The sequence below is a fragment of the Mus caroli genome, chromosome 9 (genome assembly GCF_900094665.2).
Source record: "Mus caroli chromosome 9, CAROLI_EIJ_v1.1, whole genome shotgun sequence".
In the NCBI taxonomy this organism is placed as follows: domain Eukaryota; kingdom Metazoa; phylum Chordata; class Mammalia; order Rodentia; family Muridae; genus Mus; species Mus caroli.
In genome coordinates, this window is record NC_034578.1 from 77,332,057 (window position 1) to 77,348,982 (window position 16,926).

Sequence of the window (16,926 nt, forward strand, 5' to 3'; positions counted from 1 at the left end):
TTTTTTTTCTGACACAGGGTTTCTCTGTATAGCCTTGGCTGTCCTGGAACTCATTTTGTAGACCAGGCTGGCCTCAAACTCAGAAATTCGCCTGCCTCTGCCTCCCAAGTGCTGGGATTAAAGGCGTGTGCCACCGTGCCCGGCGACAGGAGCTTTTTAAACCACAGCATTTTTATTTACATAAAATAAGTACACACTTTTTCTCTATATATCTAGTAGTAAGTTAATGATCTCTGAACTGAATTAAAGGATTTGGAAAATAAAGCGCTAAAGGTATTTTTAGATGCGAAATGGCTGATCAATTAGATTGGTTCTTAGACTTGCATAGATCTCCCAAGTTTTCTTAATTTGCACTTGTTAATGAGGCTTGCTAAGAGGATCATTTTCCTGGCTTCTTCCAGCCTCACAGCCCCATTTTTGCCCCCTGTCGTTCCGCGGGAGTGATTCTCTCCAAATCGTCCTTCATGCCAGGAGCTTTGGCTTACTTCCTCTTTTTCTTTGACCAATTAGTTTTCTTTGCTCCACCAAGTTCTTGTTTTTAGCCTTTAATTGTAAAGACCTTGAAAAATACACACCCCCAGCCTTCTCCCCTTGCTTTTTTTTTGGGGGGGGGGTTCTCTGTATAGTTCTGGCTGTCCTGGAACTCACTCTGTAGACCAGGTTGGCCTTGAACTCAGAAATCCGCCAGTTTCTGCCTCCCAAGTTCTGGGATTAAAGGCGTGCGCCACCACACCCGGCTCTTTCCTTCTTATTCTATAACCTGTCCAAACTAGCTTTCCTTCAAGACAAGCAAGTCTGAGAGGGAGGCAAAGCTGATTGGTAGAGGAGCTTGAGTAGAACAACAGGGCAACAAGCGAGGCCAGCCATGTCCTCCTTCCGGCCTCTGTGATCCTCATCCTCCTGGTAGGGAAACCTGATTTCCTCCCCTGGCTTCCGTGGTCCCCCACCCAGTCTTGAGTTCTCCACACAAGCATCGTTTTCTCCCTCAAATCTGCATTATTTCCTGACTTCTATATGCCAGGCAAGGTAATGCCAGAAATCCTAGGATACCCAGACACCTCCTCTCTTCGGCTTTCATCAGTGGTTACTAACTTCTGCTCAAATCCCACGATGCCACAGTGCCATTCCATTAGCAGCCCTACCAACCTCCTTTGCTGCACCGTTGAATTGAGTCAGTGCCCATCCCCCGATGTGGGGTGTGGTTGTGTGTGTGTGTGTGTTTGTGTGTGTTGCGCGCGCACGCGTTGGGGTGCAGATGGAGAACAGGAGTTCCCTCCCCTGTTCCTTCACCTCCTCTTCTTGGCATGTGTGTCATAAATTATTTTTTCCAAGTTCCATATTGTTGCTTTTCATCCAAAAATCCTCAGACTGGCCACACTGCCTGTGGAGTAAGGTCCAGTTCTTCAGGAAGTCTCTTAACACTCTCTCGACTCTGCACCATGCCTTACTATTCATACTTTGGTGGGTGGAATGAGAATGGCCCCCACAGGCTCATGGATTAGAATGCTTACTCTCCTGCTGATGGACTGCTTAGGAAGGATTAGGGGGTATGGCTTTGTTAGAGGAAATGTGACTTTTTTTTCTAGGAGTTATTTCTCTGGAGGTGGGCTTTGAGGTTTCAAAAGCTTGCACATCTCTGTCTCTGTCTCTCTCTGTCTCTCTGTCTCTGTCTCTATCTCCATCTCTATCTCCCTCTGCTTGCCACCAGTGAATAAGATGAAAGCTCTCAACTATTGCCTCAGCGCCATGCTGCCACGCTCCCCAGCGTCATCTTGCTGCACACCACACCATGATGGTCACGGAATCCTCCGAAAGTGTAAGCAAGTCTGTAATAAAATGTTTTCTTTCATAAGTTGCCTTTGTCATGATGTCTCTTCACAGAAATAGAAAAGTCAGATGCACTTCTTTCTGCCATTTTCCCACTGGTAGTCGGCCTCCCAGTGAACCCAAGCTGACCTCTGTCCTTCCATTAATAATATGCATCTCTTTTTCTCCAGAGCCCCCTGGATTATTTTCCCTTGGCCCACAACACAGTATCCCCCATCTTCTGCTCAGTGACTGCTTCCACTGAGCCTTTCCTTTTTTCTTTCCTTTTTTTCCTTACTGTTCTTAATTGCATTTATTATTTTTACTTATTTATTTTTTATTGTATATTTTCTTAATTTACATTTCAAATGTTATCCCCTTTCCAGGTTTTCCCCCTGGAAACACCCTATGCTATTCCCCTTCCCCCTGCTTCTATGAGGGTGCTCCCCCACCCACCCACCCACTCTTGCCTCCCCGCCCTAACAGTCTCCTACACTGGGGCATGGAGCCTTCGCAGGACCAAGGGTGAGAGCACTCCAGTCTCAGCTTCAGATTGGAGTTTCTTCTCTCTGCCAGGGCACATCTCTTAAGTGAGTCACCCAAGCTCTAGGAGATGCTTGCCCTTTGGCCTAGGGATGGAGTCTTCTTTATTCATCTTTATCTCCTTTGCTTTAGAATCTACCATATTGTCACCCACACAGAAGGAACTAAGACAAAATATTACTTGATGAGTTGAGTTCATCTTTTCATTCTCTGAGTTCATCGCCACTGAATCTAAAAAACACTGCCACTTTGTATCTCTAGCGTCAAGCACTGTACCTGTGATGCATAGACAGATAATTCCCAACCTCTTCTGGGGCTTTGGGCTGCATCATAGAAAAAATTTTTTTCCAGCAGACTGATTTACCTTTTAATTATATTTTCTTGTGCCAATATTAAAAATAGTTTTCATTTCCTGAACCTATAGGAACTCTGGTGATAAAAGTAGCTTAGTCTGGGTGGTAAGGAGATACTGTGCAGGGCTGGATTTAAATATCGGTGCTATTACTTTCTAGCTTCAAACTCCTGGGTTTTATTGCTTAGTCTCTGAGTCATGGTCTCTTGATCAAAACAGGACACTGATGTTCATGCCACAGGGTACCAGTGAGGAATGACAGACAAGTGGCATGTGCCTGGCAGACAGCCAGGGACTTTTATTATCTATCTATCTATCTATCTATCTATCTATCTATCTATCTATCTATCTATCTATCTATCTATCTATCTATTTTTTCTACTTTTCCATTGGGTGACTAGCTCCCGAGAGTCCCAATTTCCCCCACAGCATGGATTCTCCAAGGACAGACCCAACCTTTTGATAGTTTTTAAAGCAACTTAGGTGGGGAGGGCAGAATGAGGGTCCCCACTGTGATTTGGGGGTGGAGGGTGGGGATGGGGAGGAGGCCCAGGGGAATAAATTTGTGTGCCTGTAATGAGCTTAACAGAGAAGAACCAGGGGAAAGGTAGGCCAGGTTCTACAGAGCTGGACTTTATTTGGGGAGGCAACAGTTAAGGTCCTTGTACACAGGTCAGAGCTGCTGTGGTGCCCTGCGGGAACAGCTGTGGAACCCCAGTGGATTTCGGATGTGAAGGCTCAAGGGTGTGCTGCAGTATGTGTAGCAGGTTATAATGATCTGAAGTAGTCTCCTTTCAGAGACCCTAGCCTCCTGTGCAAGCAGCCAGTGAAGCATGGGAGCACTTCCATGGGAGGTGCCCCTGCTGTGCCTGGGAGGGCCTTCCTCCTCCTCTCCAGGACTATGTCACAGCAAGGCTTTAATGCAGGGGTTCTTTTTGTTGTTTGTTTCCATCCATGCCCTCTTTGTGAACCCGAGTTTGATTAAGAATCAGCTTTGCACCAGAGGGTGTATATGGTGTCTAGGGACACGATGACAAAACCCTTCAGTTAATTCCGCTAAGTAATCTACTGGGGACCTTCCAATCATGAGCCACTAGCCACTAAATTGCTAATTAAGTGCCCACTTAACCTTATTAATAATACCAAACGCACAGGGGTCTCCCTGATTCTGCCAGAATGTATGTTAACGGGGCTATAAAAAGCAGCTACAGCTGAGTTTTCCTGAATGTTTGCATAGGAGAAAGCATTCAGACAACAACCAAGTGATTCCTTTTGACATTTGTATTAAATTGCTCATTAGGTTTATTGTGGAGCTTAAGTGACTGCAAAGCACTGTCCATTAATTCCTGATGAGGCCCAAAATGACTGGGCTAATACACGCGATGGGTGGGGCACACTGATTGTGTTTCTAATGCAGGCCTTGGAGTGGTCCTGCTTAGGAGCTGGCGAGCAGGCAGGTGCCACAGAGGACTGGGCTTGAAGCAGTGGTAGACTGAAGAGCAAGCCTGCAGGCTGATGCTCTTTGGAGCAAAGTTGGACAAGACATAGACTTCTTTGCTTAGTTAGCTTTTCAGGAACTAGAGGGCGATTTGGTGATACAATCACCCCTTTTCCATAAACATTAACTTAGGAAAAATAGGAAGCATTGGGTAGTGAGTGATAAAGGAGCAAGGTTCGACTACCTGGGTTGGGACCATCTCTTTGCTGGGTAATGGCTGTGTCATTTGGGGATGTTAATTTTCCCCTTGCACTTCAATTTCCTCACTAATGAAGGAATGATACTTTACTGACTAGTTTTATGTTAACTTGATACAAACTAGAGTCTTCAGAGAGGAAGGAGCCTCAGTGGAGAAAATGCCTCCATAAGATTGAGCTGTAGGTAAACTTGTGGGTCATTTCTTAATTAGTAATTGATGGGAGAGAGTTTAGCTCCTTGTGCACTGCTGGTCCTGGGATCTATAAAAGTAGGGTGAGCAAGCCATAAGGAACAAGACAGTATGCAGCATCCTTCTATGGCTTCTGCATCAGCTCCTGCCTCCAGATTCCTGCTCTGCTTGAGTTCCTGTCCTGGCTTCCTTCAGTGATGAACAGTGAGTTGAGATTATTGTTAGGGTTAAGGTTAGGATTGGGGTTACAGTTAGATGGAGCCTAATACTGTTTGCTATTATGATGTTTTATTTACTCATAGAATTACCAAGTTAGGGAAGAGCCTATAGCCACGTGGCAAAGGATCCTTGCTTCTCACAGTTTGCGAATTTCTAGGGAGGAAATGTAGACACAAAGCCTTCCTGACCTTCCACCCATCTCATCATCATCTGAAAGTCAAGCAATTACAAAGTATCCCTTATATTAGCTTGAAAGGGAAGGATTCTGCAGTGTTCATGAACCATATACAAGCACTAAAACATGGATTGTAAAGCAGAATAAACTAATGAAGTGTTTGTTACTTGTTCCATTTGGTATTTAAAACACTCTTTAGCAAATCCTTGAAACAAGGTGATTTTAGAACATCTGGGCACCATGATAAGACCTGGCCTTCCTTTTTAGCTTTGTCTCATATCCACTCATTGCCATCTCTCTCTTTTTCACTCTAATTGACAGAATTGCAAGCTATTTGGAATTCCCCCTCACTTTTGGTGTTCACTCATGCTGTCTTCTTGGTCTTGATGACTTAACACATGCACATTTGTTTACTCCATGTATGAAACTCACAGCAGACCCAAGGAATGGTTTTAACCAAATCCAACTTAGTGAACCAATGCTTTTTGTTTTTCCTCTTAATTGGGGTTACATACAGGAGTATATGTGAAGGGTAATTTATAGGACTAGAAGCACCTCAAGTGCAGCTGCGTCACCAAAAAGCATACTCCAACAGTGGTGATGGTTCAGGAGAGCTGAGTCCCTGGAGCTCTTGGCAGGACTTGCAAGTCGCTTTTGCAAGACTGGGAATCATCTCTTTACTCCACTCTAGAGGCCACCAATAAGCTTGGTGTCTCTGTGATGGACTCACTATACCTGGTAAACATTTTGTCAAAACCCTGGTTATGTCTATAATCCTTTCTCTCTCTTTTCCCACTCTCAACTGCTACTCTCAGCATCCACCGGCCACACTCAACAACATAGTTGGAGTTATCTTGCAGAGAGTTAAAAAATATTTCAATTCAACCAAAGACAAAGAGGTGTGATAATGCTGAAAGATGGAAAAGATACCCTGGCTTACTTCGTGCTCTACTAATTGATGAATATTCACTTAAATTATATCCACTTAATGTCATGTATTTAAACTGTATCAAATTGCAAAGGTAGCATTGGTGGTATAGTGGTAAATATAGATGCCTTTCAAGTTGTAGAAGTAGAAATATTAGTAGGGATATAGAATTATGAATTGAAAATTCATATTTCAATCAATGAGATTCTCTAGTTGGTGCCTAGATGGTCATTTTATGTCAATCTTCTAAAAATTTAATCAATTTTACTGATATATAATTGACATACAAAAAGATGAATGCATTAATGTACACCTTAATGGATTTTTGGAAAAGTGTTTACTTATGAATCATTACCGTAATGGCAATTTACATATGTAGAATATTTGTGGCTTTTAGTTAAGAGAACTTAAAATTTATTAAAAATTAAAGATAATTTAAGCATAAATAACATTGATCAATAGAAAAGCTAGAAAGGATAATTTGCCCCAATATTTTGGAACTTTATGTAGTATTAGTTTTCTTTTTAGTGGTTAGCAATGGAGGCCTGACCACAAGAAGTTTAAGCTAATAGCCAAAAGACACATAATACTCTGCTGGCTCCCAGATGGTGCCATGACTTGAGATGTGGGTATGCAGGCTGGCCCACTCACCTGCAGTTGGGACTGTCCCACCAGTTCCTGGTAGTATGGCGACCTGGAGTTGGTGAGCTCTGCCTTGAACCTGTGGTTTGGCAGAGAGATGCTGAACTCCACCTTCTCCTCTGATGAGAATTCAGACACGTGAATAGGTTCTGTTTTACTTTCCTGGGTTAAAAACAACAAAAACAATGAAAGGGGCACTATTAATGTAAACTACACGATCAGCAATATTATAAACTATATGTTGCCATTGTATCACAAATTGCACTGTGAAGGTCCGAGTGGTTTTGGAATAGAAGTCCTGAGACTTATGAGTTGCCCCTAAATTGTAGTAAGAGACACAGTAAGGCAAAGTACTGGAGTTTCATTGGGTTGGTTATTTCTTTACTTACTTGAGTCAGAGTCTCACTTTGTAGCTCAGGGTAGCCTTGGACTTGAGGCACTCCTCAGGTTGTATTTACTTCTTTATTTGAGGTAGAGTCTCATTGTCCCCTGAACTATTCTGAAACTTGCTATATAGTTAAGTCTGACCTTGAACTCTTGGCCTTGGACTCGAGGCAGTCCTCAAGTTACATTTCTTTACTTATTTGAGGCAGAGTCTCATAGTTGCCCAAGCTATTTTCAAACTTGCTATATAGTTAAGTCTGGCTTTGAACTCTTGGTTCAACCTCTGCCCTTCAAGTGCTGGAATTGCAAGCAGACACCTCATTATCCAGCTTCAACATAATTTAAAATAACAAATAATAATTGTCTACACTTATAGGGTACAATGGGTTTTGATATATGTTTATAGTCTGGAGAGATTGTGTTAGGTTTATTAATATATCCTGGACCTCAAATTCAAAAACTTCTTGTGTGTGTGAAACATTAAAAATCTATTCTCCTAGCAGCTTTGAAGTATATGATGTGGTTTTACTTATTAATATCAGCATTCTGAATAACAGCTCACTAAAGACTATTCTTTAGATATGACTGGAATCTGTGTCCTTTGGTTCAGTGCTCACATTCTCCTCCTCTGGACTCTGGGGGTGGAGTGGGAATTGTTCTATTTATAGTCCACATCTAAAAGACAGATTTTAAAATTCTTCTCACCTAGTACCTCCAGAGACTCCCTATTACTTGTAGTTAAAACCTGGAGTCCTTTTCTGTACCTTTAATGTTCTCTATGGTCTTATTCCAGTCTGCTTGAATAATTTTAGCTTTATTCTGTGGCCATGACTGCTAGATTAATCAGGCACTACATTGTCTACTTTTCTCCTCCTGGAGAGTCTATTTAACATGCTCCCACTTCCAGCAACAGTTCTCTCTCTCTCTCTCTCTCTCTCTCTCTCTCTCTCTCCTCTCTCTCTCTCCCTCATACATTTTACTCACTCTATATTTTGTCTGAACTATTTTTTCTTTACTTGGAGTACAGAACTCTGCCTCTGCCTCCCTTGATATGCATTTCAACTTCTTGTTCAGCACCTGCTTCTACACTAGCCTGTTGTCCTCGCTCTACCTGCAGGTCTTGTTGGTCCACACAATTCTCTACTGTACATAATCCCTAAGAGCAAAACCAAAGGGGTATTTACGCATAAAACTCACTGAGTATGCAAGTCTAAGGAGTGTACCCCTACAATCTGTCCTGAATTATCATTTTGTCTCAGTAATTTGTCCTGCCATCTTTAATCATAGCACTCAAGATACTCTGTCATGTGTAACTGCATGTATGTTCCTTGGTGCAGGAGCTATCTTGCTGATCTTTGGATATTTGTTGTTCATGTCTAGTCTTGGCACATCAGTGGACATTAGTAAAAAATATTTGCTGAGCAAAAGAATGGGTCATAGTTACAGATGGTAGAGGATGCTCTTCAACGGATATGGCAGATGCCAGATGAAAAATGTGGGGATATTTACACTGAGGGAGGTACCTACATTGGATATTGAAGACTAGGACACAGACAATGTGAAGAAAGGGAGAAGAAAGACTAGTCATCTTACAAATTTTATGTTAAATATTTTGAATTACAAAATACTTTTTTTCCGATAGCACTTTCCCCATTGGTGAGGCAGGTTTTTTTCCCCCACAAAAACCACATTAATTTTCTTTCTTGTTCACAGAAGTAGTAGTTCAGCTGTACTGCTGCCATCTTGTCTGAAGGGCACATAGAGTGGCCAGCAGGTTGCTTGTCAGGATTTCTCAAGCAGAGCTGGTAAGTTGGAATTTTTTCCCCATTTCCTTGCCCTGTGCCTTGGAGGGAAGTTGAAAGGATGGGGACAGAGGAAATGAGCATCCTCCCGTAGATTCCAGGGAGAGCAGGTGTGTGTGCAGCAACAGTGGAAGGATGGGACATTCTGGCTTGTCATTCTTTGGGTTGCCAGCTATACTTCTCATGAGTAACAAGGGCCATGTTTCTCTGCTTCAGCACTGCCTAGATTTAGTTTTTTGGTTTTTTGGGTGGTGGGGTGGGGAGGATAAACACTTCCTATTTTGATATTCTAAATATCTCTTATAGCTGCACCAGTCTACATGGTGACCTCTTACATACACAGCCTCTTAGCCTTAGGTCACTATTTCTATTTTTCTCTGGCTTGATGTGAAGAATTTTGAAACATAGTTGATATACTTATGCTGCACATGATAGACACTAACACTAGTATGACATTATAGAAACTAATATAGCTTTCAACAAGGCTTATGTTTTGGTATAGAGTGAGTAAATTGTGATTGATTGATTGATTAATTTTAATGCTTTGAGAGCACCTATTGCACATGTGTATCTGTAAGGTACAGGGGAGAAGGGTTCCTGCTTGCTTTTTGTAATTCTCCCTGTCTTCTCCTAATTTTCAACCTATTTATTTCCTCAGTCCTTCCTTAGGATGATATAAGAATAGTGAATAGGATAAAGACACTGAGATAATCTGAGTGATGAAAATAGAGTGTTAAAAATATTGAGTATCTGATCCTTCCACCCTTTCCCTTAGTTTACTGAAGAAAACAAATCAAGGCTCGAGACCTGACTCAGTTTGCTAGGGCTTGCTGTGTAAGCATGAAGACTGAGGCTCTTGGTTTCCAGAATCCCAGAAAAAGCCAAGGGCACATGTCAGCCTGCCTGTAATCCTTGCACTCCTGTGACACATGCGGGTGAATATGCATACATGCATATGTGTGCACATCACATACACATAGATATGAGGAAAAAGATAACATAAAAAGAAAAGACCAGACATTTGCATAAAAAACCGCCAACTCAGATCTTACTGTTGTGGGCTTTTGAATGTCCTTGAGGGTGACACTGAGAATCTCCTTGAGGTCTGTGTCATCAGAAGGAAGTGGGAAAGGCCCCAGTGACATCCTGGAAACATCTGGAGAAATTACAGGGATTTCAGGCAAAAAATAAGATGAGAAGAATTTAAATTAGAGCAATGTCAAGATTCTATAATTCCATATGTCTTTTCTGTCACCCTAGATTAGTACATTCTAAACTCAATTTTTTTCAGAGATTCCATGAATATGTTTTTGAAAAAAAAAACTATTAAGTCACACTTTCAATACCCATTAAGTTATTTCTCATGGGGCCAAAACTTGAGGTTATACTACACGTGGTACAGTTAAGTGATTTGTCTAGCGAGAGTTGATTAATGTTTCTCTTTGTGACTCTTTAAAGGGTGTGAAGACAAGTATTTATATTGAATTTGTTCTGAATATTATCTTAGAATATTACTCAAGTCTTTAAAGTCCATATGGCTTTAATAATTGGTACATCTTAATTATTAAAATTTACATCAAGGACTCCAAGAGATGAAAAAACAGTAAGATACTATCAATTGCTCCTTTACTTTTCTATTTTTGGATTTATTTATTTATTTATTAATTATGAGTATTTTGACTGCATATGCTATGTGCATGATCAGTGTGCCTTTTGCTCACAGCCATCAGAAGAGAGCTGATGAATCCTCCGGCACTGGAGTTATAGTGAGTTATGGGCTACCAATGTTAGAGCAAAGTGTTCTTAACCATGGAGCTCCTCATGATGACACTCTTTAAAACACTCCTCTACAGATCAGCAAAAACAGGTTCAGATCCCTGGAACACATTTAGAGACAGTTACTGATACCAAGAAAGAGGCTTTCTGGTTCAAGGGATAACTCATTTTAATCTATGTGTATTGCTATTTTATCCTAAGTTTTATTAGAAATGTTCAAGGAAAATAGTGTTGTATTCAGTTAGTTTATACTTAGTCAAAAATAGCTTTTTTTTTTTTTAATTAGACATCCTTTTGGGTTTTAAGCAGGAGTTGTCAGAAAAGTTACCACAGAGATATCTGGCTTGTGGCAGCCAAGTGCGTTCAAGAACGTTCATAGAGACCTTGCTTTTTGATCCTTCGATGTTGACTCTTCCTATCATTGTGAAGCAGAATTTATCAAGCTTGGATTGTTCACCCACTAATAGGGAATGTGAGCTGGGTTTAGACCGTCATGAGACAGGGTTCCCAGACAGCCCTTTGGGAATCAAATGGGAGGCCGGAACCAAAGTCTTTTCAATAAAGAACCAAGACTACATACCAGCCCATTTGAATGGAGTGACTGCTCTCCTTTCCAAGGCATGGCTCATCCCCAGCATGGAAAGATAGTCCTTCCACCCTCCTTCCCTCCCTCTCTTCTTCTCTCCCTCTCTTTTGACCCATTTCCCCTTTTCCACTGTACACCCAATAAAATAAATAAATGAATGAAAAAATAGACAAAAATATAGAATGTATTGGTTAGTTTTAAGCCTTAGAAAATAAAAAATATTGTTCTTCATACTCCAAGTCTTTTTAAGTGTTCCTTAGCTCTACAAGGTTCTATGATGCTATTGCACTGAGTGTGGAACTGCAGTTTTTAATGGGAACATTTGACTTAGCTGGAGAAATGACTTAAAGCATATTCACATATTAATTATTTTAGATTCATCTCTTTTTTATTTTATGTGTATAGATGTTTTGCCTGTATGTACATCTATACACCTTGTGTGTGACTGGTGTCTGCAGAGGTTAGAAGGGTGTATTGAATCCCCTAGGACTGGAGTTAGAGATGGTTGTGGGCTGCCATGTAGGTGCTGAGAATCAAACCCAGATCCTCTACAAGAGCAACAAATTCTCTTACTGTGAGAGGAACATAATTCAATGGACATGTAATATTATACATGTTCATGGTATATCAAACATGTGCATTGTGGAATGTCTAAATTGGAGTCACTACATCTACTTCTTTAAACATTTATATTTCTTTGTGAAAATTAAAACCATTTTTTTCTTCTTAAATACATAGTAAACTATGAAACTATTATTACTTATATATATATGATTACTATGTGACAGGGCATTGGATAAGGTGATACTTCTGGGTAAAATAGTACATGCCATTTGGTTGGATGTTTTGGTTAGTTCAGTGGTCATTCTTGTTAGCCAATGCAATGAAATAAAGAAATGTGTATACAATGAACATATTTTTTGAATGAACAAAAACATAGTTTTTATTGATCTCTTATTTTGTTCGTTTTGTCAGATAGCATAGTTTATTATGCTTGTTATGAAATATGTCATTGTCTGAATGCTATAAATCATAATCATCAGTCCTCAGATGGGATCTGTTTTAGAGAAAGTTTCATGGGCTGCTTAGATATGTTTCTATTCTGCACTGTTTGGATAAAACTCCCTCAAACGATTGTAAGTCCTTCTGAACTATAATGTTCTTTAATTCTAATGTTGCTTTTTTTTGAGTCTTTTGTCTTTGTAACTTGTTTCTTGGTGAGGGGTGGATATTGAAGTCATACACTGCAACTGTGTTGAGGTAAATCTGTACATTAATATCCAGTAATATTTGTTTTATAAAAATTAGGTATTGGATGCTTGATGAATATATGTTTGGGATGGTAATATCCTCTTGATGGTAATATCCTCAATCAGTATGAAGTGGCTTCCTTTATTTCTTCTGACTGCCTTTGGTTTGATGTCTATGTCATTAGACATTCATATATTTATATCTGTTGGCTCTCTAGTTTGATTTGCCTGGAATACCTTTTCCCATCTTTCTACCCTAAGTCTGTGTTTGTCTTTGTGTTTATTACAGAAACTAGAGAGACCTTGCTTTTAAATCCAGTCTGTTAGTATATGTCTTTTGATTGAGAAATAAAGCTATTAACAAAATATTATTAATTCTTGCTATTTTGCTGTTTTGTAATATAAGAAATCTTCTAGTCCTTCTTCACTTATTGCTATTACAGTGTGGTTTATTTTTTCCTATGGCTTCATAGATCTATTTAGCTCAGGGTGTATTAGTCCAGTAATGCTTCACTCAGTGACCTTTAGTTTCTTTAGTTTGTATTTATTATGGAATATTTTAGTTTTCTTTTCACTTATGAAAGACAGTTTTGTTAGATATGGTAACCTGAATGGGCAGCTATTGTCTTTCCGAGCTTGGGACACATCACTCCATGCCCTTCTTGCTTTTAATGTTTCTGTCACTTTCCTCAGTGAGCTTTTCTGTGTAACTTGTTATTCCTCTCTTGAAGCTTGCTTCCTCCCTCCCTCCCTCCCTCTCCGCACTCTCTGCATAATTAATATTTTAACTCTATAGTTGACATAAGGAGGCTCTTTTCTGGTCTTGTCTCTTTGTCATTTTAATGCATTCTGTATCTGGATGGTCATTTCTTTCTGTAGTTTTGGGAAATCATCTCCTGTAATCTAATTGGCTATATTTCCTGTGCTTTTACACAGCATGCGTGCGCGCACGTGCACACACACACATACACACACACTCACTCACATGTACTCATGCATGCATGTACATGCTCTTTCTACTTCTTTTTCTTCTATGTTCAGGATTTATAAATTTAATCTTTTAGTGGTGTCTCATAGTTCTCATATGTTTTATTTGTACTCTTTCATTACAATATCTGTCATTGTCTGAATGTTATAATTCATAATTATGCCTTCAAGCCTTGATATTTTGTCTCCAACTTTATCAACTGATCAGTGTGTCTTTCCATTGAAATTTTACTTGACCTATTGAAATTCCTATGTTTATAGTTTCAATTTAATTATTTTTAGCCTTTCTATTTCTTTAGTGAATTCCTCGTTCTAGTAACTATTTTTTTTTTTAATTCTTTGAGTTTCATTTCACTTACTCTTAATAGAATACATTACGCTGGATTTGGTAATTTTTTGGAGAAGTTGCAGTGCCTTTGCTAATTTTAATTTTATGTTTCATATGGTTCTGCAGTGGTACATGCATGTGGATCTGTCTTTAGGTTATTGACTGAACTTTCTGATCATCGATAGTGTACAGTTTTGAGGTCCTTGGAATGTTCAATTGGCATTAGTTATAGCAGAGTTGAGTTGTGTAGTTCAATAGATAAACAGCCATTATCCTTGAGGCACTGGGTACAAACACCAGCAATAATCTGAGGGTAGGTTACTATCTACAGAAGCAACCAAAAGAAATGAATAGTCCCACTATCAAAACCCACTATCAAAAATTGCCCCTTTGATTGTCCTCAGTTTTTCTATATTAGCGAAGTGGCTGTCAGTGAGGACGGGGTGAAGACCGAAGTCCCAGTCAAGCCCATGTGGTTGCCGAAGTAGTCTGAATAGTGCTGGAGTTCTTCTACAAGCCCTGAGCCACCCCAAGGCAGTAAGAGAGTTTCTATTTAGTTTTTATTCTAGTATCTTTAATTTTATTATGAAGGTTCTTGACAGATAAGACATACTACCTTCCATTTTTAAAACAGAAAAACAACTTATACTTGTATTGTACTATATTAAAAAAGCTGCCAGAATTTTTTTTAACAAATGCTTTCTGTAAAAAATACTTTTATAAATAAGTCTTGATATTAAGAATCACAGATCAAACTTCACCCATTTATACGGGGAATTAACAACTATTCAACTTTTTGTTAAAGGATGTTTTTCACTTTTTGTAATTGAACTCGAACCAGTCTTGTTGCATTAATATCTAGAAGTAAGTCTAGAAATGGTAAACTATTTTAACTTAGAAGAAATATAAAAATGAAGTCACAGCAGATTTCTCTAATACCAGTAAATAGATATACAAACTCTACTTTCATTGTCTAAAAGCCTCTAAATTTTAATGCATAGATTTAAAGGAACATCTTTCCCCTCTTTTTTTTTAAATTACAGGTCTCATATATCAAACTCATTATGGCTTCAAACTTGCTAATGTTGCTCAAGATGATATGAAGCTCTGACCCTCCTGCCTCCCTTTCCCAAGTGCTAGGCTTATAGGCACAGAGTACCATATCCAGTGATGCTGTGGGTCGGACCTGCAGATTTAGCTATCCAGGAGAGCACTCTAGTGACTTCCATCCTTCCAACTCCAAAAATGTGCTTTCTTAAAAATATTACTAACATTACTTAAAAAGCCCATTTCCCAGAAGTTTAACAGTTTTATATACTTGAAAGTATATGTAGAATGGGACAAGAGAGCTAGCTTAGTGGTTAAGAGCATTTGATGCTCTTGTAGAGGACCCGAGTTTGGTTCCCAGTCCCCACATGGTGGCTCACAGTTGTATCTACAGTCCCAGGTGACTGGACACCTTCTTCTAGCCTCTTGCCAGTACTGTACACATGTGGTGCATGTACGTACAGCCTGGCAAAATACTCCCTATGACATGTATTTTGTACTTAACACACTGTATTGCCATGTAATTCAGTCTAATCTTGAACTCACTATATAGCCCAGGTTGGCTTCAAACTCATGATCTTTTCATCCTCAGTCTCGCGAGTAATGGGATTATAGGCATGTATCATCGGTCGTACTCACTAAAGCATTATTAAATTATAAGGGAACATGCTAAGAATGCCATACTAAAATACACAAAAAGCAAATTTTAAGTGTCTAGTAAACATAACATTATCTCTCTTTTTGAGTAAACATTAAAAATGTATATTTAGGGCTGGCAAGTGACTTAGCAACTAAAGATGCTTGGTTTACAAACCTGATTACCTGAGTGTAACCATGTGAAGGTAGAGGAGAGAACCCATGCCACAGAGTCAGCCTCTGATCACCACGTGTGCCAGCCTGCACTCAGACATATACGCCATACACACTCATGCAATAAAAAGGTTAAAAAAAAACCTTAGGGGTTTTTATACTTAAGGGGGTTTATACTCAGCATTGCCAAATGTGCACCGAGATAGGAGCTTACCAATTTGATAGATGATTTATTATTTAAATTAAAATAAAATTTCTGGAAAATACTTGGCAAAATCCATGAAAATAGAACTTTAGCATTATTCTCTCTGTGGTACAGGGATTGAACTCAGGGAGTCAAGCTAGGCAAACACTCTCAACTGTGCTATATTACTAGCCCCAGAAATTATTGAGAAATTAGCGATTTGAAAGGTATTTATGTTTAAATATACTGATCAAACCGTGTTTGTTATGTGTATGGACATTCAGCAATAGAATCCAAAGTTCTAGAAATGAGAAGGTGCGTTATAATTTTTACCAGCTTTTGTTAAGGAGTGCTGTGCGTACCTTTTCCATGATAGTTTGAAGGAGATGAAAAGAGATCCAAACTTACCTGTGGGTACCACAGGGGCTTCAGTAGGTGCTCCCAGTGTCTCCATGGAGGCTGTCTCATCTTTCCTGTTAGCACAAAAGAAGAGAAAGAAGGGGTTTATTCAGAGGAACGTGATGGTAGGGGGCCTACATTTGAGTTTGCCTATACTATATATATAGACTAAGTATTAGGGGACAAGCATACTGTAATCTAGATTTATCTATTCTTTATTAATTAAGTTATTTTTTAAATATATATTTGTATATTGAATAGTTGAAGATTTGTACATTGTATACAATATTTATATTTGTATATTTGTATATTAAATACTTGAAATTTATATATTGCACATAATATTTGTATTTGTATATTAAATAATTGAAGAAAATTTCAAACAACCTCTTTGAATGGTTATGTCTGACTCCCCTCAGCATCTTGGCTTTGTGTGATCTCGGGGGCAGGGCATTTCTACAATAGGCAGAATTGAAATTCACTCATGTTCCAATGTTTTACTGTCCCATTGCACATACAGTGTTCTTGGTATGGAAAGTAATAGGTGATATAATTGATCACTGGGATATTCTCTCCAAATCTCAGACTCCTTTGCATGTGCTTATCCAATAAAGAACTGTTGCAGTTAAAGGAATGGGAGGGAATTGGGGTTTGGATGGTACAGGTTTATATCTGTATTCTTTCCACAACAGTGGTGCACAGTGATAACCAGCCAGGAAGTTGGGGGTCAGACTTCAGATCCATGGATGGCAATGTGGGAGATATTCTAGGGTCAAACCCAAGGTCTCAGTGGCAGAATTGTCTGCCTATACAGCATGAGCC

At 39.4% G+C, this 16,926-nt stretch overlaps 1 protein-coding gene across 1 annotated transcript in view; it reads right to left on the reverse strand.

The window, feature by feature from the left end:
* The window catches only part of Impg1 (interphotoreceptor matrix proteoglycan 1), a 134,124-nt gene that overhangs the window by 86,910 nt on the left and 30,288 nt on the right, over positions 1–16,926 (reverse strand). Inside the window, exons 5-7 of the mRNA XM_021172849.1 lie at positions 16,114–16,178; positions 9,790–9,893; positions 6,561–6,713 (exon numbers count right to left, since the gene is read on the reverse strand). Of these exons, the coding sequence (XP_021028508.1) occupies positions 6,561–6,713; positions 9,790–9,893; positions 16,114–16,178 (322 nt within the window). The remainder of the gene's footprint in view (positions 1–6,560; positions 6,714–9,789; positions 9,894–16,113; positions 16,179–16,926) is intronic.